General features: G+C 42.5%; 1 protein-coding gene across 1 annotated transcript in view; it reads left to right on the forward strand.

Annotated features, from left to right (window-relative positions):
* DSCAM (DS cell adhesion molecule) overlaps positions 1–25,448 on the forward strand; it is a 436,159-nt gene that overhangs the window by 408,523 nt on the left and 2,188 nt on the right. The window contains exons 31-32 of the mRNA XM_088160469.1: positions 3,670–3,867; positions 7,369–7,671. Of these exons, the coding sequence (XP_088016595.1) occupies positions 3,670–3,867; positions 7,369–7,671 (501 nt within the window). The remainder of the gene's footprint in view (positions 1–3,669; positions 3,868–7,368; positions 7,672–25,448) is intronic.

A 25,448-nucleotide genomic window follows, 5' to 3' on the forward strand; every position in this document is an offset into this window, starting at 1 on the left:
AATGATTATTTATGAGTTAGAAATTTTACCAAAATGTAGTTCACTGCAGTGTGCAATTTCTGAAATCTCTTGGATTATTTCTGATAGTTTCAGAATTTACTTGTTGAGTTTGGAGAACATAAATGCTGAAGGCTCAGTTGCTAGAATACAGATTATTTGAAAAATCCATTCCCACTGCAGTCTTTTAAATAATAGGTGTTCTTGTCCTGGCCTTGGTGCTTTTTTTAGCTCTTTCATCTTTTTTCAGGTCATTCCTCGAGGACTAGATTTTCTAATAAGGAAAGAGGCATCACCCCAAAACCTCATGCCTGTGTCATACCACAGAACTTCATAGCACCTTCCTTACTAATGCCTCTTTGTGTGCAGTTCTGTGCTTCCTTCCTCTGCAGCCAGGGAGAGAATTCCTTCAAATTAAATGTGGATTTAACTCATATGTAAGAATATGATCTATGTCCAGCAGTGCTTGGAAATAAAAATCCACCAGCATTTTTATTAAGCAATACAGATCTGATTGCAGCAGTGCACAGGGCTGGGTCAAAGACTTCCAGGTAATGTTCTCTGGATTTGAGGCACTGACCCAGCTTTGCTGCAGGCTGGGTGATGGGATTTTGTCCAGAGCCACCACTTGTGCTGTGAAGAGGAGAGCAGAGCCCAGCTGGGTGGCTCAGAGGTTATGGACCCTCCTCTCTGAGCCCACTCACGTTCACTGAGTGACAAATAATCCTTTACAGCATATTTTAAGTTCTTCTCTCCCTATTTATTTATTTATTTATTTATGAAAGAGATGCTCTGTGAACCTTTGCCTTGCTGACCTCAGCTCTCTCCAGGTGTGTTTGACAGCAGAGCTGGCATAACCAGGGCACCAGGTGTGTTTCCAGCCCACTGCCAGCTCTGGAGGTGCTGTGCCTTCCAGAGGGGCACAGCATGGCTGCAGCACAGATCCTGCTCATCAGGACGAGGACTGAGCTCCTGTGTGCTGGCAGAGGCTCTCCCAGCTCATTCCCAGTGATAAGATCCTCCCAAGTCACAGGATCAGAGGTTGAGGTCCAGAGGGACATGTGGGCAGTGGTCAGTCCAGCTCTGAGCTACAGCAGGGTCAGCAAGGGCTGGCTGCTGGCTCAGGAATATCCCCAGATGGATTTTGAATGTCCCCAAAGGTGGGAGCTCCACCACCTGTGCCAGGGCTCAGCCTCCCTCCCATTAAAGTGTTTCCTGATGTTCAGGACAAAGCTCCCAAGTTTCTCCTTGTGGCCATGGCCCCTGGTTTTTTTCACTGGGCACCACTGACAGAAACTTGGCTCTCATCCTCTTGCCCTTCAGGTGCTTCTGTACATTGATGGCATTCCCCCAAACCTTCTCCTCTCCAGACCACTGTGCCAGGAGCTGTTCCCACCAGCACTCTCCTCCCGTTCTCCATGTTCTCCCTTGGATGAGGCTCCCTCCTGGCCACACCACAGCCACGTGCCACATTCCCCAGTGTTGGTTTGCACAGCACTGAGCACGGATTTGGGTGCTGTCCACGTGAGGCAGCTCCGTGCTGCACTGCCAGGAGGATCAATTATCAATGGCACTGGGTTCTAATTTTTCCACTGCTGCAGGGGAAAAAGTAGAAGGATCAGACCATTATTTGTAAATAAAAGCCTTGTTTCTTTGAAGCAGCAGAATACAAATTCTCACTGGGAATGCTTAGGCAGAAGCAGTGCTCAGAGTCATTATCTGGGTATTGCTTTTTCTTTCAATTTCTTCTGCTAAAGTCTCTTACCTCAAAGACTGACAACTTCACCATTTGAATGTCAAAGAACATTTTGAATAGATTTGAATTTTTCATTTCTAATACCCTTTCTATTGTTGGTGATGTTCTTTCAGAAGCTTTGAACAGAAATCCTTTAGTGTTCATGTAGTCACTCTCTGTTTGCCACATAATTATTTTTTTTTCTCTTTCCCTTGCTTTGTTAGACTCACTTTTAGGGGAGAGCTCTTTATTAATCAAGGAGGTCAATTTTGGCACACAGTTTGCTTTTACAATCTTGGTCACTATATTATCTCTAAGCTAATTTAAAAAGTACAACGTTGCTGACCTTAAACCAGTAGCAGATGATTTTTAAAGTTTGAGAAATTGTATTAATTTACTAATTGTTCCAAAGCAGTCAAATCTTTACGAACTTATTCCCACTGAAACTCTGATGGCATGGTTACAGCTTATGTTTTATGTCTTGGCCACTTGTTTAAATAGGAAATCTGTAGCTGATCAATACTTTAATATAGTAACAGTATGTCCAGAATGGGGAATTATAGCCCCACATTTCTGAGCACATCTATTTAAAAACTGACAGCAGGTACTGGGTGTTTTTATGGGCACATCTATGCTGATAATTTACCTTGCACTTCACTTGAGGTGTGGTGTGAAATCCCTGACCAGATCTACTTGCCTGGTACTCTTTCAGTTCTCAGAGTGGTTTTGATGCTGGAGAACTGCTTGTCTTGGAGAAAAGGGATAATGAATGTGTCAATGGAAGAATGATGGGGCCTTCAGCTCTTCAGTTCCACCCTTGATAAAATGTAGAGTTTCATTAGAAAGAGAGCAGTTCTAGAAAAGCATCAGCAGTTTAGTAATGATCAGCATTAACACTGTTCATTTTTTTCCCCAGAAAATAATGTCTTGAATTTGTGTTTTTTTAACAAATGTGATTTCAGTAGCCATCCCCTTCTGGAAGGGGGAAGTGAAGGGCCAGGCACTGATCTCTCTGATGACCAGGGACAGGACACAAGGAGATGGCTGGAGCTGTGTCAGGGAAGGGTTGGATATCAGGAAAAGGTTCCTCACCCAGAGGGGGTTGGATGAATGGTCCTGGCCCCAGGGCTTCCAGAGCTCCAGGAGTGTTTGGACAGTGCTGCCTTGTAACAGTGGTGGGTGTTTTTTGCACCACTTAATTAGTGATTTGTCTGGAGTCTCTTCTGCCTTCACTCAGAGTCAGGATTAAAAAATACACAAAGGAAATTAATTTATCGTGTTCAGGCTTGGTTGTTTATTAAATCTTACCAAAAGTACAGAAAGTTCAGCAACACTCCTAGCCACAAGCTAGAAGTGAGCAAAATGGAGCTGAATCCAGCTGCTACAAGGTCTCTTAAAGCTAAACAGTCCAATAGAGAATTAACACCCATATTATCCACACTTTTAACCCAATAACCACATTCCTGTGACCCTCAGTGTGGCACTAACTGTGCAACCAGAAAGTAGTGCCTGAAACCCATGAAGAAGGAAGATGAGCACCGAAAGAGACACCACCCAAAATCCTCAGTCTTGACCCATACCTATTACTATATTATAAACCCCTCAAATTTAAAACCCTTCACTATGTGAAAGCACACACTTCTATTTAACTACACACCAATGATTTTAACTCCATCACTCAAATTTGGAAGCCTTCTCCAAGGCCTCAGGTCACAAGCAGTGTTCTCCAGGAGGTCAGTGCCAGAAAACACAGAAAGTTCAAAAACCCCAGGTTTGTGGGATCCAGCACTGCCAGGGATGCCCAGGGTGGGATTGTTGGAGGTTCTGGGCTTGGACTGAACATTCCCTGTGGGTCCCTTCCAGCTCAGGCCATTCTAGGACTCTGTGATTCCGACAGGGCTGGTTTGTCCCCAACCCCTCTCTGGCATCCCTGACAGATCCCACCACGAGGAGGAGTGCCAAAACCGGACCCACGGCGCGCAACCGCTACGCCAGCCAGTGGACCCTCAACAGACCCCACCCCACCATATCAGCCCACACCCTCACCACTGACTGGAGGCTGCCCACGCCCAGGCCAGCAGGATCAGTGGACAAGGAGAGTGACAGCTACAGCGTCAGCCCCTCGCAGGACACAGGTATGGACCAGGCTCCCAGCAGGGACAGCAGGACTGCAGCAGCTGCAGGAACCCTCCTGCTCCTGGGGGTGCCTTTTTGGAGCCCTGGTGGTGGTGTTCTTCCTTCCCCAGGGTGGTTTTTTTCTGTAGGTTGTTTGTGGGGAGTGCCACAAATGCTGGTAGTGATAATGATGACAAATATTGTGCCTCTGGTTCCTCATTCCGCACGCACCGTTTGAAAGACATCCCTCCTTTAAAAGACAAATTAAATTTTCCTGTAGCTTCCCGAACCAAAAAGCAAAAGTAGAAGAATTTGACTAGGAATGGACAATATTAGTCAGCAAGGATGTCCTTGAGTCATATTTGGAATGGTTTTTAGGATTTGAATAACTATTAACAGGTTAATATTAACACGTTAATATTTTTATTTTCCTGTTCATATAATGTGTTCATTCTCAGTGGAAAAAAAATAACACAAAAAAACCCCCAAAAAACCAAAAAAAACCCCAACAAACAAACAAAAAACCCCCCTCTGGAATTAGAGTCCAAGTAAAAATCCATTCATAGTACTGAATTCTGCAGCAGCTGGCCAGCATGGGGTTATTCCTCTAGATGACAAGTAGAGACATTGAATACTTATTCTGCCTGCAGTCCTCATCTCTTCTTGATGCCTTCACATCATAAATGCAACTGGAACAAAAAACTTTCTCCAATGTCCTATGCTGAAAAAGCAAGAAAAAAAAGGCAAATAAATGAGTAAATTATTCACTAGAAGAACATTCATGAAGTAAATCTAATAAATGTTAAAAAACAAGAAAGGCAAAATATTTCTCAAATGGAAGTCTGACCAAAGTGAATCCAGGCTTGCTCTGGCTTCCTCAGAAGGAATTGCCAACTGTCTGTCCTGATTTTAGAAGAAAGGTGTTCATGATGTCTTTGAGCTACAAAGCAGTGGATGTGAGTGGCCTGTCACCATAAAAACCAGTATGACTGGTTTGTTTCCTGTATAAGAACAAGTATCTGACTTCACTCATATTTAGTAATTTACAGCCTGGAGTTCTCAGCATTTCATAATTCACCCTCTTAAACCCTGATGTTGTCTCCATGGGGCAATGGCAGGCACTAAATACCTCCAGCCAGCTGACAACATTCAGGTAGAATTATCATAAATTTTTAAGATTATTAAATATAAAAATCTAAATATAAATAGAAAATCTCCGCTTAGAAACCCTTTTGTAGATGCTCCAGATTTCATGTGCATTTGGATGTGTTCCAACCTCTTGTCACCCAAGGATATTTTCCAATGTGTGTGGCAAAGGGCAGAAATTAAATTTACTGTGTGGTTTAGTAGATAAACTACATCCAATTATGTAAACAGACTTCATAATCTATATTTTAACAAGCCTACTTTTCTACTCTGTGTCTACCTTTGAGCTCAGGGTGATTTATGTAGGGGATAGCAAGCTTTAGATCAAGAAAGGTTTTCTTGTGCCAAAAAACAGCTCTATTACACCACTTGGTTTCTGGGAAAAAAGTAGAGTCCATTTAATTTAAGTGCTTCAGAAGTTTAAAACTTTCAAATAAACATATGTAGCCAAATGATGTGTTCAAGAATCAATTGAGCTAATGTGCACATTTGATCACTTCTCCAATCTGGAGTTCAGATTTCAGGAGCTGGTTTATGCAGCTGATATTTGGCAGAATTTAGCACTTATCAAAACAATTCCAGGCTTACAAAGCAGTAGCTTTTTGAGTTTAGGAGAAATGCCTGGCAGCAGTTCATAGCTGTGACTGAGTTCTAATGTTCTAACTAGAGGCCATTAGAAATTTCCTGATCAATCTGTACTCATGAAGTTCAAGAAGTTCCATAAAGTTCACCCTGGGCTTGGATCAACTCACCAAATCTAAAGCAGATGCTCAGGCAGATTGGTTCTGGAATATTCTCCCTCTTGGCATGGGATATGTGGAGCTGCAGGTCCTGAATTTCAATGGACCAAGCTGTGACCTTTGCATGACCACAATTTTCACATGCACTGCTCCATGGCACTGGTCAGCTGCTGCCTCCTGGGAGTTTCCAGCTGACCAGAAATATGGGAAGACATCACTGAGGTCTGATGTGCAAATCAAGTGTGAAACACAGAATGATGTTTCCTGTGGGTGGAAAGTTAAAAAAAAAAAAATATCCTGTTAAGTTCTGGTCAGCTCCAAATCTTAAACAAGTTACAGCATCTTGCAGAAGTACTTGTCATTTTAAATAATGGATGGTCGTGTTTAAAAGTGGCAGGAGTATCATTCTTCGTGCACAATGAAAACTGATGCAGGGGTGCAGGCACACAGTAAAAAAGATAAAGGTTTGCAATAATGATACACTTGCCTCTGGCTGCTGCAGGAGGTCCATTTTTATGAATTAGCTATTACACTGTGCCTGTTTATTGGACATCACCAAAAATGTCTGAAATTGCACAGATCTTGTGATGAAACACGACTTGTGCCCAAGGAACTTTTCAAAGTCCTCTGCTCTTCCAGCCCACTGGAGTAGAAACGCTGTGGGTACAGCAGCCCAGCAATTCTGTCCCTGCAGAAATGAGCCCTGCATTTCCAGAGTGCTTTTTAATGTATCAGTAGCCATTTACATCTTCAATAACAGTATTCTTTAAGACATATTGATATTCTCAGAAACTCATCAGCAGAAAAGAACAGCTTGTAGGTCATAATAACCTGTGTGTCAAATATGAGTTCCCCTATTAGCTTCACAGCACTGAAAAAAGGCAACTGAATGACTGCAGGCTGTAGTTGCCAAATATTGCTTTCTGAAGACCTTTGTTCCCAATGAAATGAGTTAGTGTTTTACCTGGTGTCTAGAGAGACAATATCTGAGAGCTACTACCTTTCTATTTGACCTTTGCTCCAGTACTTTAAAAAAAAAAATAAAATATATATATATAGGTATGATGGAAACAGGACAAAAAGACTTTCTAACCTGTGTGTAACCCCAGTGAAATATTTCTGAGAGGCATTAAAAAGATAATGTAAAGAAGCTGTTTCTTATTTGCCATGGTCTAGTTGAGGTGTTAGGGCATGGGTTGGACTTGATGATTTTGAAGGTCTCTTCCAACCCAGTGATTCTGTGAATTTTGAAGGTCTCATCCAACCTAGTCATTCTGTGAATTCTCTGTATTTTGAAACCTTTTGAAGGCATTTAAGATTTAGAGAAATGGAGGGTTTTTAATTGAAAAAGTAGTATTTTTCATGTAGTAAAGGGTGTTTTTTAATAAAAGAAACATGAACTTAATGCTAAGGCAACTAATGCTACTCACAGGATAAGGCTTCACGTTAGATTATCTGCAGTTGTCAAGTTCCTGACTAAACTAACATTTGTGCAGGCATTTGAAGCAGACTCGTTTAAATCACCTTGATAACTTCAAGGGCTTTACTCTGAGACATCATGCTCGTGGCTTTCCTCCCAGAAAAGCCGTGTACAGATGTTTTCTCTCTCCCGTTGTTCCCGCTCCTGGCGTTCAGATCGGGCGAGGAGCAGCATGGTCTCCACAGAAAGTGCCTCCTCCACCTACGAAGAGCTGGCCAGGGCCTACGAGCACGCCAAGATGGAAGAGCAGCTGAGGCACGCCAAGTTCACCATCACAGAGTGCTTCATCTCAGACACCTCCTCGGAGCAGCTCACGGCAGGGACCAACGACTACACGGACAGCCTGACGTCCAGCACGCCGTCCGAGTCGGGCATCTGCAGGTTCACAGCGTCCCCTCCCAAACCTCAGGATGGAGGGAGGGTGATGAACATGGCAGTTCCCAAGGCACATCGCCCAGGTGAGGCAGCACAGAGAACCTTCTGGGCGCTCTAGAGGGGATTTCACCCCGCGCCCAGGTTGGGAAGAAGGAGAGGGTGGGTTGTAATGTCTCCTGTAGCTATTCAGAGATAACTGGGGTTTGTGGTGGTGACTTTTGGGCTACCTTAAAACAGAGGCCAGACAAAATCAAGGGAGTAAAGATGCCAGACAGTGTTAAAGGAATTCAATGGTTTGAAAGCAAAACCAGTGAGAGACTGCAAGTCAGAAATACAATTTAATAGGAAAAAAGAGAAAAATAACATACATGCAATAGTACGAAAGAAAACCACTGACAGAGTCAGGATACAACCTGACACTGCTCTAGTTAGGGTGGTGGTAGCAGTCCAGATAAAGTGATCTTGTTGAAGCAGTGATCCTGTAGAAAGGTCTGGTAGCTCTTGTCCTCTGGAAACCAGTGGGTAAGAGCTGCCTTGGTGCTCCAAATCTCAGTTTTTATCCAGGTAGGAAATGCTTGGCTCCTCCCCCTGGGTGGAGCATCTCCCAATGGGATGATGTCATTTTATCAGCCATGAACTGGGACTCCATGGCCCATTAACAGGAGAGATCTCCTGGAGTGAGGATGGGCTGTGGAAAAGATAAAGATCACTGTCCCACCTGGTTTTAACAGATGGTGATAGAATACAGACTTTTGGGCACATCTTTACATTGTAACCTAGGACAAGGAATATAACAGCTATTTATTAAAAGGCCATCAAAGGATTCACCTTGGGCGGTGTAAGAGCCCAGCCATGACTCTGTCCAAGATGGACCCAGAGTCACCAGTTTTCACACTTTTATAAGTTTTGGTCCATTTCCATGTTGGGGTTCATTGTGCAATTCCAGCTCCAGGTTCTGCAGTCCCATCCTCCCAGATTCTCTCCTCAGTTCTCTGCTGTTTGCACTTTTTGGGGCTGAACCTGCAGCGTGTCCTTGGTTCTGGGGCTGGAAAAGGATTGTTCTGTGTGCCTGAGCTGGGAGGAGAACTTGGAACACTTTATATGAAGTTCAGGGTTAGATACTAATGCAGTGCAGAATCTGGAAAATACAAAAGCTAAAACTGGCACCAGTGAAAAGCAGTCCTGTTTATTGAAGGGCCTTCAGGTACATTTAGGGCAGACAAAACCTCCAGGGTTACACCCAAAATGGGTGATGGGTCAGGGGTTTTCATACTTTTATAAGTTTGGTCCACTTGCATATTGGGGGTTAATCTTCCAATTACAGCTTCAGCTAATGAAGTCATTTACCCCAAGTTTGCTTCCCCCCACCTCACTTTTGTTTCCATCTCTCAGGGCCTGAGACAGTGAGGTGTCCTTGATTCCCAGCCTGGAGAGGAATTGTGTTGTCTGACCAAAATGGGAAAGCAACAGCCAACACTCTGTATGGAGTTTAGAGTTATACACTGAAGAATTACAGGATTAAAAATATATGAAAAATATAAAAGCTAAAATCCTAAAGCATCAGTCCCAGCTAATGGAACATGTGAGCATATTCTCCCACGTAGAGAAAACATGAGTATTTGGGAGCAGAAAGAGGCTGAGCCATCAAATCCTCTGCTCACACTTGCAGCCATCAGGCCATTGACCCTTCTGGGATAAATAAGACCATATGTGGGTGCATCTGCCCATCTCCAGCTGAAACCAGCCTCTAATAAACCGTGTCTCACTGCCATGCTTCATGCTTGGGAGCAAATGTTGGCTCTCATCAACTGCTCATAAAGACAGATTGCAGGAGATGTGCTTGCCCCTTCTGCCTTGGGGCTTGTCAGACTTGTAACAACCCTCTGGTGATGTCCTGGAACTGTTCCACTCTCTCTCTTTGATATCACCTAATATCAAACTCAGGGTATCTAAATAGGGAGGGAACAAAATAAAGGAGAAAATTAAGACTTCAGTTCCTTGCTGACTGAAGGTACTTGATGTGCATGCAATTTTTGGGCTCAATCAAATTTTCAGAGCACAAACATGGTATTTCTACTGATACCTTAGTTCCCAACAGCACAGGCAGGTTATTTGTGGTACTCTGAGATCAAGCCGGTTATAAAATCTCAGAAGATTTGTCAGTCTTTGTTACAGGATACAGAATGTGACAAAGCAGAATAGGATTCAAATGGGAAAAAGGCATAATTATATTTGTTTGCTTTCTGAAAACATAATTTTTTTAAAAATGATTTTATTTTATTTTGTATTATTTTATTTTAGTGTAGTATAGTGCAGTATAGTATATACATTTGCCAGTGTGAGTGCTGATACTCAGATCCACAGAAAGCAATCAGTGGTGCTCACCTTTGTGAAAAAGAGTAATGAATAATCGATGGAGGGTCTTTTGTTCACTATTCAGCTAAACAAGCAGTGGTTGTGAGGACAGAGCAAAGGAAGGGAGACTATGGGATCAGGAAGGGTCATTCAAAAGCAGGAACATGAAAAGAAAGCATCAAGGATTTGGCTGGAGAAAGCTAAAAGAAAAATGTGGGAAGAAAAAGCCCAAGCAGAAGGTAAAGACAGTTATAATACTCATGGCAGGAAATTAGTGTGTCACACAGATAGATAAGAGGGAAAAATAAGTAGGAAATAAAGTAGTGGGAGAAATTGCTGATTTCTGTGTAGTCACAGGGTAGAACCACAAACCTAGGAGCTGTAGAAATAGATAAAGATAGAAATACTTTTCATTTCTGACTCCAAAGAAGTAAGATAAATATTTGTCCCTGCTCTGCTAAAGGGAAGCATCTGCATTCACAGCTAAATCAAAACTGAACTTTTACTTCCAAGCAGTCAACAGATATTTTTTATCATTTCTTTAACAAATATCTTGCTCCCTTTCCTTTCATGTTCCAAATACATTACTTACGCATATTTAGTATTTGGAAATATTCTAATATATTCCATATAAAGCTGATTTTCTTGAGGGTAGATGGAACCAAAATTTGGTCCCTGTGCTTGAGTAAAAAATCTTCCAGGGTTGGAACAACTGTAGAGCCCCTCCAGTGATTTACAGACTTGTAGTCATGTTTAGCTCTGTAAGTTTTAATGGCTTTATTTTTTTTTCCTATTTTCTTGATTAGCTTTAGCTTTCCTTTGCAGCAAGGAAATGAAATATATTATAAAATTAATAATTAGCTTCATTACCTTGAAAGAATAATTGAGGGTTCCAGTGGGGCAATTTGAATGTTGGCCCATAAATATTGAATAATGCATTATTAAAGGTCACTTTATGAAGGGTTTTAAACAAAACATATGGATAGAAAGGACTTTCAGCAGTAGCAGACAGATCAGTATTTTAATTTTCAAGTCAGTGAGGAAACACTTACTAGGCATCTTTCCTCTTTTACCCACCACTTCAGAAATTTGCCAGAGGTAATTAGTAATTCAAATACAATTAATCAAAGTCATTCTCCATTTAAGGATGTGGCAAAGAAATAAAATAACTTAAGGTATTTAGTTTCAGTGGACAAGAACATTTGAGATAAATCACTGTGCTGCTTCAGCACACATTTATTCTTCCTTGAAGTAAATCTTTTCTTTCAAGAGAACTTTTACCTGTTTTCATGGGGCTTTGCTTTTCTTCTCAGCCAATTCAATCTTCCTGGGGAAATGTCGCTTTCAATCATTTCTGCCTCCTCCTTCTTAATTTCTGACCTCCCTTTCCAAACTGCTGCCTGTTGTATCTTATGGTTGCAGTAAAGTTTCAAGAGTTTGCAATAAGTACTATTTGTTTCTCAAAATAATTCCCAACAATTATAAGACAGTCTGAAAAAAGACTGATGGAAAAAGTTATTTTTTTTATTTCCAAATGGGGCATTTGGAAAGAAATCCAGCCAATGGCAAAGCTGAAACTTAACTCACAGAAGGTAATGATGGAGTTTGCTGGTGAGTTCCCAGGGATGGAGATGAGGCTGAGAGGTTTCTCGGTTCCTGCATCCTCTTTTTTGTCTTTGAAGACAGGAATTTGCTTTTCCCCAATCTTCAGGCACTTCTCCCACTCACCATGATCGATCAAAGACTTTTGGCAGTCTGGCATCTGCACCTGTAGGCACATTCCATCAAAGCCATGGATTTACAGGTACCTGGTTTGTTTAACCATTCCCTGACCTGACCCTGGGCTGGGCTGAGTCTCTTGCTCCAGACTGGCCCACTGACCTCTTGGACCTGGGATTACTGAAGGTTGGTCTGGCTGGTGAAGACTGAGGCAAATTCAGCCTTTTCCATGTCCTGTGGCACCAGGTTCCATTCAGCAGTGGGGCCACATTCTCCCTGCCCTTCCTGTTGTCACCTATAAACCTACAGGAGATTTTCCTGTTGTCTTTGACATCTCTGGACAAATTCAACTTCAGCTGGGCTTGGGCTTTCCTAACCACATTTCTGAATGTCTCTGTATTCCCACTGGGTTATTCTTGCCTGCTTCCACCCTCTTAGGTACTCCCTCTCTGTGTCTGAGTTTTGCCAGGAGCTTTTTGTTCATCCATAGAGGCCTCCTGGAATTTTTGCCTGAGTTTCTGCTCACTGAGTTTGGAAAAGGTGACCTGTGAATATCAGCCAGCTCTCCAAGACAGGAGGATACTTTAGCTGATGGTACAAGCAGCTGTAGATGTTTTTCTGCATCATTGTCCTCACACAAGGCCAAAACTTTCAAGTATATAGAAAACACTTTTTAAACAGTCTTAAAAAGCCAAACAAACAAACAGACAAAAACTTCAGGAGTTTCTCCAAGTTTTCAAAAGTCATAGCTACAGGAAATGGAACATGGAAGTAAGATTTTTTTTTTTCCCAATAATTCCTACATTTGGTGTTTTGAAAGCATGTCACACACATCCTTGTGTTCTGACCTTTACAACATCCCAAGCAGATTTTTGGAAAAAGATGAGATTAGAACAGATTGTCCAGAGCAGCTGTGGCTGCCCCTGGATCCCTGGCAGTACCCAAGGCCAGGTTGGACACTGGGACAGTGGGAGGTGTCCCTGTCCCATCCAGTCCCTGGCACTGGATGAGCTTTAAGGTCCCTTTCAACCCAACCATTCTGCGATTCTGTGATTATTTGTAGTTCATGCTTCATTAACACCACCACCACTATTTTCCCTTTTATAGTACCACATTACAAACCACCAAGCAAACTGGAACTGCTGCTTAACAACAGCCTCTGCACAGCTTCCAGAAGTGAAGGGAGGGATGCAGAACCTGCACAGGAGGTTCTGGGGACTGCACAGAGCTGTCAGACCTAATTGTCCAGACCTTGAAGGTGACCGACTGGAGTTGGTGACATTTTTCAGGAAGCCATCAGAACAGTCATGTGTCCCAGGAGGCACCTTAAGAGAGAAAATTGAAGCAGTAAAAACAGCACAGCAGGATTTCAAAGCTGTGGAATAAATCACATTCTTTCCAAAAGTGGGTCTTGTTAGCTCCTGTGCCGTGTTAAAATCCTTCATGCTGTAAAAATGGTGGGAACTCATTGTTTTCGTTGCATCTTTCTCAGCATCAGAACTCCCAGAAGTTTGGGATTTGGATTGTTGTTCTCCTCTCCACAGCTGTCATTAACTACAAGTTTGGTTAGTAAGATCAGGTCCTCGAGGAGTCATTTAAAGCAGAGCAAAACTGAGACAATTTTTCATATAAATATTCATAAATTTCAACATTTGTAACCCCAAGTTTACCTGTGAGGTTGACAAATGAGTCAGTCCTTCATCCTCCAAAAAAGGGACAGAAATTGGAAAGAAATGCACTCTCTTCCTACCTCCCACTGTGCCATCAAAGAGTCTGTAATGTAGACAAATGGAAGATAATTGTAGAGGTTCAAAGAGTTTTATAATAATGTTCCTTTTTTTCTCTTTTAAGAACAATAATCACAAATTGAGTTATCATAACAGTTATTCTTCACTGCAATAAACATTGCTGGAGCAGTTTATTAAAAATAGATTCCCGTTATTATCATTTTAAATCTCAGTAATAGCCTCAGCCAAGAAGCCTTTTGGGTTTTTTTCTTCTCTTTACTCCTAAATTATTGTGCTGGAGAAAAGAACCACTATTAACTGGGAAATATTTTGATATTCTTTGCTATTTATGTCTGGAGTTCTTTTGTGGACAGACTTGCATCCCCTGGCAATGGAGTTCATATTTGGAAGGAATGGCTTGAATGGGACATATCTAGCAAATTTTAATTTCTTTCAATTTGCAGAAACCTCCTTTCCCACAGGGGTACTGCAAAAGTCAGATCCCCTAATTATATTTTTCTCTTTTGCTAATCAGCAGTGAAAAGAGCCTTTCCTTATATATAACATTGTCCTTAAGCGTTTCAGGAATTTCTCTACCTGATGTCACAGAACAAGTTCAAGGTCATTTTTGACCATCCCACCTCCTCAAAAGTGGGGAGAGATCACATGACTATAAAACCCCTGAAGGACTAAAGCATCCCAAATATGATCCCAGGGAAGAAACGTCTCTCAGGAGGTGTATCAGACTAGTAGATTTGGAAATCCATTTAAAGCATCACATGGTTTTATAGCTCAGAACTTCCTCTACAAACTTTCAGCTGGTGAAAGGAACCAATTTGGAAAGAAACCTGCTCGTGAGTGGGGACAAGTGGCATTTTTGGAGAGGCAGGCTCTGAAAAAAATGATTTTTCAAGGTTCTGATTTCACAGCCATGAAGATGCCAGGGACTCCCCACTCCTCCATAGGGAACCCAAGTGCTTTCCTGGGTCCTTCCACAGAGCAGGAACTCCTCTTTTCCAAGCCCCTGCTGCCCTGGAAGCACTTTCCCCCTCTGTCCTCGTGTTTTTGGCTGGTAGGCAAGCACACCATTTCTCTCCTCTCCATTTTCCAGCCCTTCCCCTTGGCCCCCATGTCCCAGAGGAGATTTGCTGACATTGCCTTTTAATATCTGCCAATGTCAGGCCAGTCCTGCTCTCAACCAAACCCTCACCATCCAGATATGGACACTTTTTTGAGTTTTTGCAGCTGGGCACCTCAGTCCAGCAGCCCAAGTCTAGCCCTTAAACCTATTGCATATTAACTAGGGAAAAATACTTATTTAACCTCTCCAGCTTTGCTGAATGATCAGGTTCTCTCAGTTTTTGAAATGCCTTAATTAGCATTCTTGACCCAATTTAGAAGGTTCTTGCTGTTTTGACTAATCCTGATGACTGAACAGAAAAGCCTTAACATGTAGACAAGCCTTGAGCTAAAGAATGCAAGTACTTTATTAAAAGATTTACAAGGGTCCCTTAAATGCAGTCTGGATATCACCTGCAGTGCCTAAATGTTGTTTTAAACACCCAAGTCAAGAAACAAATCTTCTTTTCCAGAATTCAGTCACTGCAGTTAAAAATAAGCTGCTTAGCATAATGAGAAAAATAAGAAGCAGGCAGCAATAGAAGGCACTATGGTATTTTTCCAGTGTCAGCCCCGTAACCTGAGCTGTGAACTCTTTTCCAGTGCCCTGTGAGTTCAAGGGTGAAGGAGTTATTTCCCTGTGACACGGGCTGGAGTCTATTTAGGGACTGGATTTTTGTTGGAAAGCTGCTGACAGAGCTCCATTGCTGTGGCTGTGACTGAATCTGATACAAATTTGGCCACTGGGGATTCAGCAAAGGCTGGGGCTCTTGGCAGCTCACCTTTAGCCTCCTTTCCCCATGCCTACTATATTATCCTGCCTTGGCTGAAAATGGGGAATAATTCCATTAATTCCATGGCTTCCAGATCCAAAACTGAATTTCCTGAAGATATCTATGGAATTATGGGAATCTATGTGTCTTCCAGTTGTTGTTCAGAAATCCCACTGCAAAGCACACAAAGGCTGAGATATGGGTTGTTTTCTGTTTTAGTTTTATATTTGCACTGTCTGGTTTCAAATACAATAGAATATATACAAAAAATATGAATATGTATACACACACTGTGTATAATGTGTATACAGAACAGAGAAATCACCATCCTAACTCTACAGGAGGAGACCAAGATCCAGTTTTGAGAGAAGTACATAAACAGACAAATCAAAATAAGCAGGTGGAAAAGCAGAAGGACAGGCACAGAGAAGGGGAAAAAAATTCTTGCCTACATTTTAACAGTAGTAAATACTCTTAGCATGCCTAAGAGTATACATACTTATGTGATATATCCTGAAACTACTCCCCTAGAGGAGCATCTCTAATGTTTCCATATTAAATCCTTCTGTGTATGAAACCTTCTTTTTATTTTCTGCTGCACTCTTGGAAAAGCAGGAGCATGTCACAAAGAGACAGACTATGCCATTTGCTGCTTATCCTAGAAATGGCACATCAGTGATGAGAGGAAATTGCCTTTATCTTGTCTCAGGTTTTATTTCTGTGGAGTATCAGGAGCTTTTTTTCCTTCAGCTGAGAAAAGCTGAATGTTCTGCAGGGATGAAAACCATTTAATTCTGCATTTAATTTGACTTGACTACATACTTGATATCATTGGCTTTCATTTTTATTCTGGTGGATTTGCAGACAGGAAGGCTCACACTGCAAGATTTTAACCTTGCCAGTGCAATAAAAATGAACTTAAACAGGTTCAAATCAAAAGCTGAAATATTCTGAGATCAGAAAGGAAATATATTGGTGTGAATATTGAGTTTAAATAGGGCAGCTGTTCAGTTACAAGGTTTATGTGCAATTGTGATGTGAAAGTTCCATTTTAGGTACTATAGAAGAAAACTGTAACATAAATTGAGGTCATTGATGGCACTGGAACAGTGCCAGGTTTTCCTGGTTTTCCAGAGAAGCTGTGGCTGCCTCATCCCTGGATGTGTTCAGAGCCAGGTTGGACTGGGCTTGGAACAACCTGGGAATAGTGGAAGGATTTGAAGCTAAATGATCTTTAACATCTAACTCAAACCCTTCTGTGAGTCTATGATTAAAGTAATCTAAATATTTTTTTACAATTATCACCTATGGATCAGTGATACTGGTGTTAAGAAGATATTTTTAATTAGAGGAGAGAAACAAGTGGTACCAATCGCTCAAAGACTCTGTGAGGTGTGTGTAGCAGCAAAATTTCCTTTTTCTTCCTAATTTATTCTTTATTTTGATTTGACAATTAATACTGACTTTGTAAAAAAACCAGCATCCCAAACTGTACTGGTTCAGGATACTCTTGGGGCTTTTTTTTTCTATTTCTTCTAGACTAAAATGTGCACATTAAGGAAACCCCCTCCCCTCCCCAAGAATGCCCATTTCCTATCTTTTGATTAGCAACAAGACATTTCTTATTAAAGGTGAGGGGTTTAAAAATTTTAGTTTAATTTTGGTTTTCTAAAGTGGATTATTTGCTTTGTGGTCCATATATGTATATATATATAAGCTGCAGCTATTAGACTACCCATGTTGTCTGTAGCTTTAGACACATTTGACTGAGCTTTAGTTACTGAAGAGTTTTATGCCTTAAGCAAGGATTACATTTATCAGTAAATTTTCAGCTACTTTCATGTTCTTACACTCATACTTCAATATTAAATTGTTAAAACTACCAGCAAAAGTTCCAAATCAAACCAAAGATGCTATGGCCACTTCAATTAACACAACAGATATTTTAGATCACTTCTGTTAAGTGTCCCTAACTTGAACCTCACATCTAAAAAACTGGATTTTTCATTTTGAAAATGCCAAAAAATTTCACCTTCACAGTGTTGGGACAGAGTGTGTGTGATTTTTGCAGCAGCAGGGGTTTCCATCCCAGCCCCAGCCCTGCTTTAAGGTCCTTGCAGATATTTACAGCCATTCCTGATTTAACTGATGTCAGGCTCTGTTATTTCCCCCGTGCCAGGAGGACCTGAGTGTAATGTGAGCTCTACAGAAGAGCTGGCTCTATGACACCTGAAAATGGAAACCAAATCTTACCTGCAAGAAAGGTCATGCTTGTGCTCTTCTTGGAAATTAAAGCAGGAAATCATATCACTCGGGAAAAAAACTTTTATTTTCACAGTCCTTACCTGACTGTAGTGATGGTCTGTGCCATCCATGGAAGAGCTTTATGTGCTGGCCTTTAAAGCAAGCTCTGCAGACGTATTTCAGTGCTGAAATATTTATTCAGCATCCCTAATTTAAATGTGAGAGCTGCGAGAGCCCCTGGCCCCAGGGGTTTAATTAACAAAAATGCAATGCTGCACCTCGTCAGCATCACTCAGGGGATTCAGAGTGATGGATTTGGGGGGACTGAGTTACAGAAACTCACCCTAAGTCAGCAGAGAGCAGGGCACTGCTGATATTGGTTTCCCTGCTGTAGCCTGACCTGCCCAGCTTGTTTTGCTCTCCCATTGCCGTGGCATGGTCAGGTTCATCCCTGAATTCACAGGAATGACTCAGAGCCTGGAGAGGTCAACAGAGCATCTCCTGCTGATCCCAGTGAACCCCAAAAACTCCTCACCTCTGCAGCCTCTGTGCTGAATCCAGGCTCCCAACTTATCTCAGGAATAAACTTGTTTCCATGGAGTCACGATCGATTTAACCCCCAGCCAAGGCGATGTATAATTGAACAGTTTCTGTCCACTGCACCCAGGGCCAGCAAATGAGTTTTACAACTCCAGCCTTGCTAACCAGGGGCACCTCTCCGAGGTTTTCAGCAGAGTTTTCAAGTTTTCCCAGGCACTGGGCAGAAGTGCTGTCTCAGAACATCCTTAAAAATGCATGAAGCCACTCGCATGACAAGGTGCAGACGGAATGGGAGCACTCCTGGGCTTACCTTTTCTGTCACCATTTCATTATTTATTGACAAATTTGCTGACTTTACTCCTGGACTGGGTATTGATTCACACAGTGAGGCCCCTTTTACATGTTTTTATAGCTTAAACACCTCATTAAATCCAAGCAGGAAGGGATCAGTTGTGCAGGTGCCCCAGCCCTGTGAGGCTGGACACCCACATGGCTTATCCACAGGGTCTAAATCTATCTGAGCCTTGGAGTTAATCAATTTTTCCTTCCTTACTCAGCTCAGTGTCAGAAAAGCCCTTAAAAATACATCAGTTCTCCTTAAAGTTACTTCTGGAAAGGACAAAGCATCTGGCAGGTCTTTTGAAAGTGCAGCACTGTTAGAGACCCGAGTTCTGCTTAGAGAAATGCAAACCAAAAACGTGCTTCAATTCCTGTTCCATTAGATCTTCCAGGAAGAGGTAACAATGTGATAATCAAGGCTCCTGCCATCCTCTCAGGCAGCTGCACAGTCTGTTATGTCAATGGAGTTCAGATGGATGATCTCAGTTCAGCTACAGCAGTCATGCTTTTGCTTTAAGACATCTTGATCAAAGGCTTTTTCTTGGAATCAGAAGGCTTAAATCTAAATAACAAAATGAATCACCTTTTAAAAAAAAGAAAAAAATCCACTTTAGTTGGAATCCTCATTTTCAGTCACTTAAACCTAATCTCCAGCAAGTAGAAATCAATTTATAGTCTTGCTGAAATCAATAGAGTCAGTGATTTATAGCAGCAGCAAATTTGGCTCCTGAACTACAGATTTACTGATACCCTGGTGTTCCTTAAGAGATAACTCCAACGATTGTAGTCAACAGCAACTGTTGATTTTATTTTGCTCTGTGAATCACAGCTGGTATTTTGAGTATTTTTATGAAAATGCCAGTTCTAGCAGACTGCAACGTGAAACTTTTAACTCGGTGTTATGGATCTCCAAACCATCTATGAGGGTGCAGTTTTTGTGCAGAAAGTTATAAGGTACAGCCCTGCAGGGGTGACAGGGAATAATGATTACTCCAGCTAGAAACGGGAAACCTGGCTATTTCTCCAGCATTTTACACCTATTTAGGTGAAAAATGTAAACAGCATAAGGATGGGGTGTTTTTCTGCCTGCTGAAACATAGGGAGAAGCACAAGAGAATGTGATGCTGTGGATCAAGGAGCCAGGAAGGGCAGGTTGGCAGCTCAAATGAGTCCTGAATTCATTCAGTTTAAAAATACCCCTCAATGCTGAGCACTTCAATCTTTTTCTCCTGGGCACCTGAGCAGAGGCTGAGGCTACTCTGGGGAAGGGAAGGGCACGTGTCTGCTCTCACAGCAGCTTTTACACTGAAGAGGAAGCTGTGCCCTTTCTCCTCCCTCCTTCCTTTCCCCTTCTGCTGCTTGGCTATTCTCAGACCTTCTGCCATTTATTCTGGATCACCCCAGAGAATTATTAAATCCAGTTTTTGTCTTGAAAACATGGCCTCAGAAGGAGCCTGTGAGCTCCTGAATGTGCTGACAATGGTGTGCTCCTGTCCACAGAGAGTGAGCTGAGATTGTCACTCATTTGACGAGTCAGAAATTTGCACATGGAAATTCCATCTCTATTTACATTACTCATTAACACTGGCTCTAGAGAGTGGAGCCCTGGCATTCTAAGCAGTCTTCAGAAATTTTTACTCTCTACTTGTGGCATTTTACTGCAAGAAAATAACAATTATCCAAGCGAGTTGAAAAGGCAGTTCCGCACTGAGCAGATCCTGGGGCTGAGCAAGGAGGTGCAGGACTGCTCCTCTTCACCCCCTCCCTTCTTGGCTGAGCAGGACACAGGACCAAGCTAGGCAGATAATTGTCTTTATTGCTCATTAAGTGTGTTTATCCGTGGTGCTGCAGAGCCCGGGGAGCCCTGCAGGTGAGGGGATGCTTTCGGCGCAGTGCGGACACGACATGGACGGGGAGGGAGCACCTGCAGGCTCCCAACCCTGACAGCAGCAATTGTGAGAAATGCTGTTATCAGCCTGGCTTCAGACCAAGCTGCTGCTGTCCAAGAAAGCTTTGCCTGCTAAGTTTTTAATGGTGTGTCAGTTGTGGATGTGACCAAGGCCTCTGAGCATCACTTACACTTTTTCTTTTCAGCAAACCTCTCACCTTGTCCTTGCAAACCCTCCACTCTTTCCTCGTTTCTAATGCACGTTTTCCCTTATAGGCAGTCTTTATCCTGAAAAACAGCCTGTGGATAGCAGCAAAGGCTTCACTGATTTATTTACTGTGCTAGTCAGCTGGAAAAACCAACTCTAATTTTTTAATCAGCATAAACCTGAGCATAGAACTACGTCAGCAGCTCTGTCTCCTCTGCTTCCTTTCAAAGGAAAACACAATATCCCATCAGTGCTTCCCCTTCCAAACTCAGCACAAGCCAAGAGATGCCCAACAGAGTGGGACCCCCATCTACACAGCACTTGTACTCCCCCAGCACTGCACAAGGTCATAATTTTCTCCTAAATGAACATAATTCCTTCCCTGGGCTAGCAGGGCTGTATGGACTCACCCTGGCATGGTTTTTGATCCCCTGGAATCATCCCAGAGAGATCTCGGAGAGCTTTTTTTTATTAACCACTCGCCTCTTAAAGCAGGATGTGTGAATGCCCTATTCAAGCAGCCTTAACTTTATTAAATAAAGGGATCCTTACCTTTGTTAAATAAAACACCCTGTCATAGTCACCAGCCCTACTTCTCAAAACATTCTGAGATATTCTTTCAAATAGCACAGAATTTCCTCCACATGGCAACCAAAACTTGAAAACCCTCAGGCTGTCACCCTCACTGATGGTATCTCTGTTGGAGTGTTGTGAAGACAAATTGCTTTTGCTTTAGTGGAGGTTCTGATTCATGAGAAAATGCATAGATCTCTCAGGTAAAAACTTGGTAAGAGCATCTTTTTACTGCAGTCTTTGATGATCCTTGTATTGAAAATGGCACAAATCCTTAGAATTTTTTTTTTCTGGAGTAGATGAAAGCACACAAAAAAAAAAAAAAAACCCACGATGCAAGCTCTCTGGCATTTGAAAGAGGAATGAGGTAAATCTTTTGGGAGAAAGGAGTGCTTCTCAGCTTAGTTTAGTTCTGCAGACCAGACAGCTATCTTGAATAAAATCCAAGAAAAATTCAGCAGTGATGCTATTCCCTGCATGTAGCCTGTCAAATTCATCCCAACCCTTCCCACACCTGAAGCTGACCTCTGGAATACAGCTAAAAATGTCTGGCTTTTTTTTTGCAAAGTGTTTTATATCAGCTTAGTTGCACTGAAATAAGGATAAATTATTTTTATTCAGTGTTGCATTAACTCAGAAAATACTCCCTTTCTGGTAGAATGTGTTGCTCATTGTAAATGTCACAGTAAGTGATTTTTAGCATTTGTTTACAAATATTTATTCGGACTAACATTTTCTTAAATGTACTACACTAAATAATTCATTAGAGGGTTGGCCATTAAGAAAAAAAAAGAAGATGGAGGTAGCTCTGGCTTAAATTGCAGCATTCAGATTTGACTGGATGTTTATTATTTCTGTACAAACAAAGAACTATGAGGTTCTTATACAGCAATTTCTCCTTTCTTAAAAATTGCAGAATCACTGAAAGGTCGGGGTGGGAAGGGACGTCTGAAGATGGTCCAGTCCAAACCCCATTTTTAAAAATGCATCAGAAAAATATAGTTTTAGAATGTCTTTTGTACTAATTAAGCCAAAATGCATGAATTATTAAACATGCTCATTTGCAGTGCTCATGCACTTGAAAGGTTTGCTTTCATTACTAATAAGGCACAAACATAGCTGAAAAGAGGTAATTAGAGCATCAAAGGCAATGAACCATCCTGAAACTTCATAATGTTCTGCCCAAAAAAAACCATCATTCAGCTGAATAGCAAGAAACCAAAAAAATGCCAACACTGTTGTGTCCAAAGGATAAGAACCAAAGTCTTCCCAAGCAGCTCCAGAGATCCAGCAAGAAGCTTTTTTTTCTGCTCAAAACCACCTTCAGAATTGATGTAGGAATGGCAAAGGTGAACCCCTGTGGTTATATTTCGAAGATTGTGTTTCAAGTCAGAAACCCATTAGTTCTTCTAAATCAAAGACTTTTTTTTTTTTTCTCATCCTTCGAGACCGTTTCAACCTAGCACAGAAAGAAAAGTTCCATTCTCAAAAATTTTTCTTTGCCAGTGATTTTAATAATGTGCCCTGTTTCATAAGCAGTTGCAGGGAGAGATGCTCCTCGCAGATGAGAAGGAGCACTGACGCTTTTTATGATGGGAAAATGTGTACATCACATCAAATAATGAGGGCTCTGCATAAGCCATGTAAGAGATTGTGCTTTGAGTACCCAGCTTTGGAGAACAAGCTACACTCTGTGGTTTCTCATTACTGAAATCCTGCTGGAACTTTGCCCCCAGACATTTAGAAAATTGCAGTAAAATGACTGCATATTGTTTACACAGACTATTGACTGTGCTTTCTTATGTAGATTTAAGGAAGGGGGGGAAAAGGTCTTTTTTACATAGCTCGAAGCTCCTAAATACACTAGAGAAATGTCTAGACAGCAGCTTGAAAACCAGCCTCCATCTCTGTGAGGTTCAATGCTCGTCTTTTTTGTAGTCCACTCATACCTGTGGCTCTCAAAAAGCAGCAAATGTGTCAAGGCACAGGAGCAGCTCCGTGAGGAACCCACGGGGAGCTGCCAGTGAGCCACGCTCCAGCTGCTGCTCTGCACCAGCTCCTTCCCTGAAAGTCAACAAAACGAGCAGAACATGCAGTACAAAGAGGGGGTGGGTGTAAAATGTCCTGGCTGGTGTTAACAAAGCAGTGGCAGCCCCTCACAGGCAGTGCTGGGTGACAGACACCTTTGGGGAATTGATTGATGTGGGAAATAGAAACGTGGAGTGGTTTGGGTTGGAAGGGATGGCAAAGATTATCCAGTTCCAACCCTCTTGCATGGCAGGGACACCTTCCACTGTCCCAGGCTGCTCCAGCCCCAATGTCCAACCTGGCCTTGGGCACTGCCAGGGATCCAGGGGCAGCCACAGCTTCTCTGGGCACCCTGTGCCAGCCCTGCCCACCCTCCCAGGGAACAATTCCTGCCCAATAACCCATCTAACCCTACTCTCTTTTAGTTTAAAACCATTATTCCTTATTGTATCACCCCATGCCCTTGTCCCAAATCCCTCTCTAGCTGTCCTGGAGCCCCTTTGGGCCCTGGAAGGGGCTCTGAGGTTTCCCTGTGTAAGAGTGTTCAAGGCTTTCCAGGCTTTTGCACCACTAATTAGTGCTTTGTCTCAGTCTTACCTGTTTCTGTTCAGAGCCAGGATTATTAGAAAGGCTATCGAGACAGTTTCTCATGTTTGGACTTGGAAGTTTATTATATCTTATCAAAATTTACAGAAAGCATAGCAGCACTTCTAGCTGCTTGCTAGAAGTAGGAAAAATGGCCCCAAGCTGAGCCTGTTTCAAGGCCTTTTAAAGCTAAACAGACCAATAAAAGTTTAACACCTATATTATTTATACTCTTGACCCAATAATAGATTCCCATGACCCCTAGAGTGACTTTCAGCTGACCAATCTAAAGATAACTGCCTAAGTTCCATGAAGAAGCAGGAAGAAGATGAATAAGAAGAAAAGACACCACCCAGAATTCTCCATCTTGTCCCCTAACTACCACTATACATAAAAACCTCAAATTTAAAACCCATCACCCAGTGTAAACACACACATCTAACCCACTGCACATTTGTGATTTCTAACTCATTTTTTATATTTACAAATCTTCTCCAAGGTTTCAGGCCCACTGCAATGTTTTCCAGGGGATCTGTGCCTGGAAGCACAGAGAGCTCAAAAAACTCCAGTTTCCTGAGATCCAACATCCCTGGATCCTCATCTTCTCCAGGCTGAACAACTCCAGCTCTCTCCTCCTATCTCCACAGCAGAGATGCTCCAGGACTGGGTTTAACATAGAAAATTTTTCCACTTCTGCTAAGGCTGAGGAACCTCTGTGGAGGATAGGAGTGGGAGAAAAACCCTCCTTTCTGACTGAGCCCAGCAGTGTCTAAACATTCCTGGCGAGAGGGAAGTCACCACTTTGGCATTACAATGAGTCACAAAGCTCTCACACCTGCTGCTGCCATGCCCCAGGTGCATTTCGCTGGCCCTGACAGTGAAATCCCCACACCTGAGGCAGCCAAACCAAGCCCCTGAAAACCTTCCTTAGGTAGAAGGCAGAGACAGGTATGGGGAGCATCCCCTTCACTCCTGCCTCTCTCCCAGTGGGGAGGAGTGGGGTAGGAACAGGGCTCCTTCTCTGGGACACTGCAGTGCTGCACAAGACACAGTCACAGGGAGCAAGTGACACAAGAATCCCATCCTGGCTGTCTCTTCCTCTCACAGGGAATGCTCTTTGGAGCAAACAAGCCCCACAACTGCATTTTGGAAGGACTACAAGGGGATGCAGAAGCAGAACTGATGTGGCCAGAGGGTTGGGATCTGGGGATAGGGCAGGTGTTGGGCAGCACGGATGTAGCCAAGGCAGCTTGGCTCAATGCCTGTGGAGAAGTGCAGGGAGTTTGTGCCTCCCTGCTCCTGTGTCCATGTCGTGCTGTCCTTCACCCCAGCAGCAGCAACGTTGCTGTCTCAGCTGAAGCAGATCTGACATGCAGAATTGTGCTTGGCATGAAAGGTACTGGAGGAGAATCTGGCAAACCAAGGAGTAAAACCAATTAAAGTTAACACAGCTCCTTTTTCAAGAGGCAATCAGTGTGATTATCATCACAAACCTCCCCCTCTCCCTCCAACTCCACAGTGTGTGTCAGCCTCATCTTGAGATCCTCCCATCTTACTCCACGGGGGTAAAACACCACGTGCCGTGAGCCTGTGCTGGAGATGCATCCAGAAAAAAAACATATGGTGTTAGACTGTGCCTGAGGGATTTCTATAGGAATAAACACAGATTCTGGCCAAATGCAACTCCTCAGCAATTCTCTGTCTGTGACCTGGAATTACAGATAGAGCAGATGCTGTTGTCTTTTAGGTAAGACTTGCAGTG

Source organism: Sturnus vulgaris, chromosome 2, assembly GCF_052056855.1.
Source record: "Sturnus vulgaris isolate bStuVul1 chromosome 2, bStuVul1.hap1, whole genome shotgun sequence".
NCBI classification, from domain to species: domain Eukaryota; kingdom Metazoa; phylum Chordata; class Aves; order Passeriformes; family Sturnidae; genus Sturnus; species Sturnus vulgaris.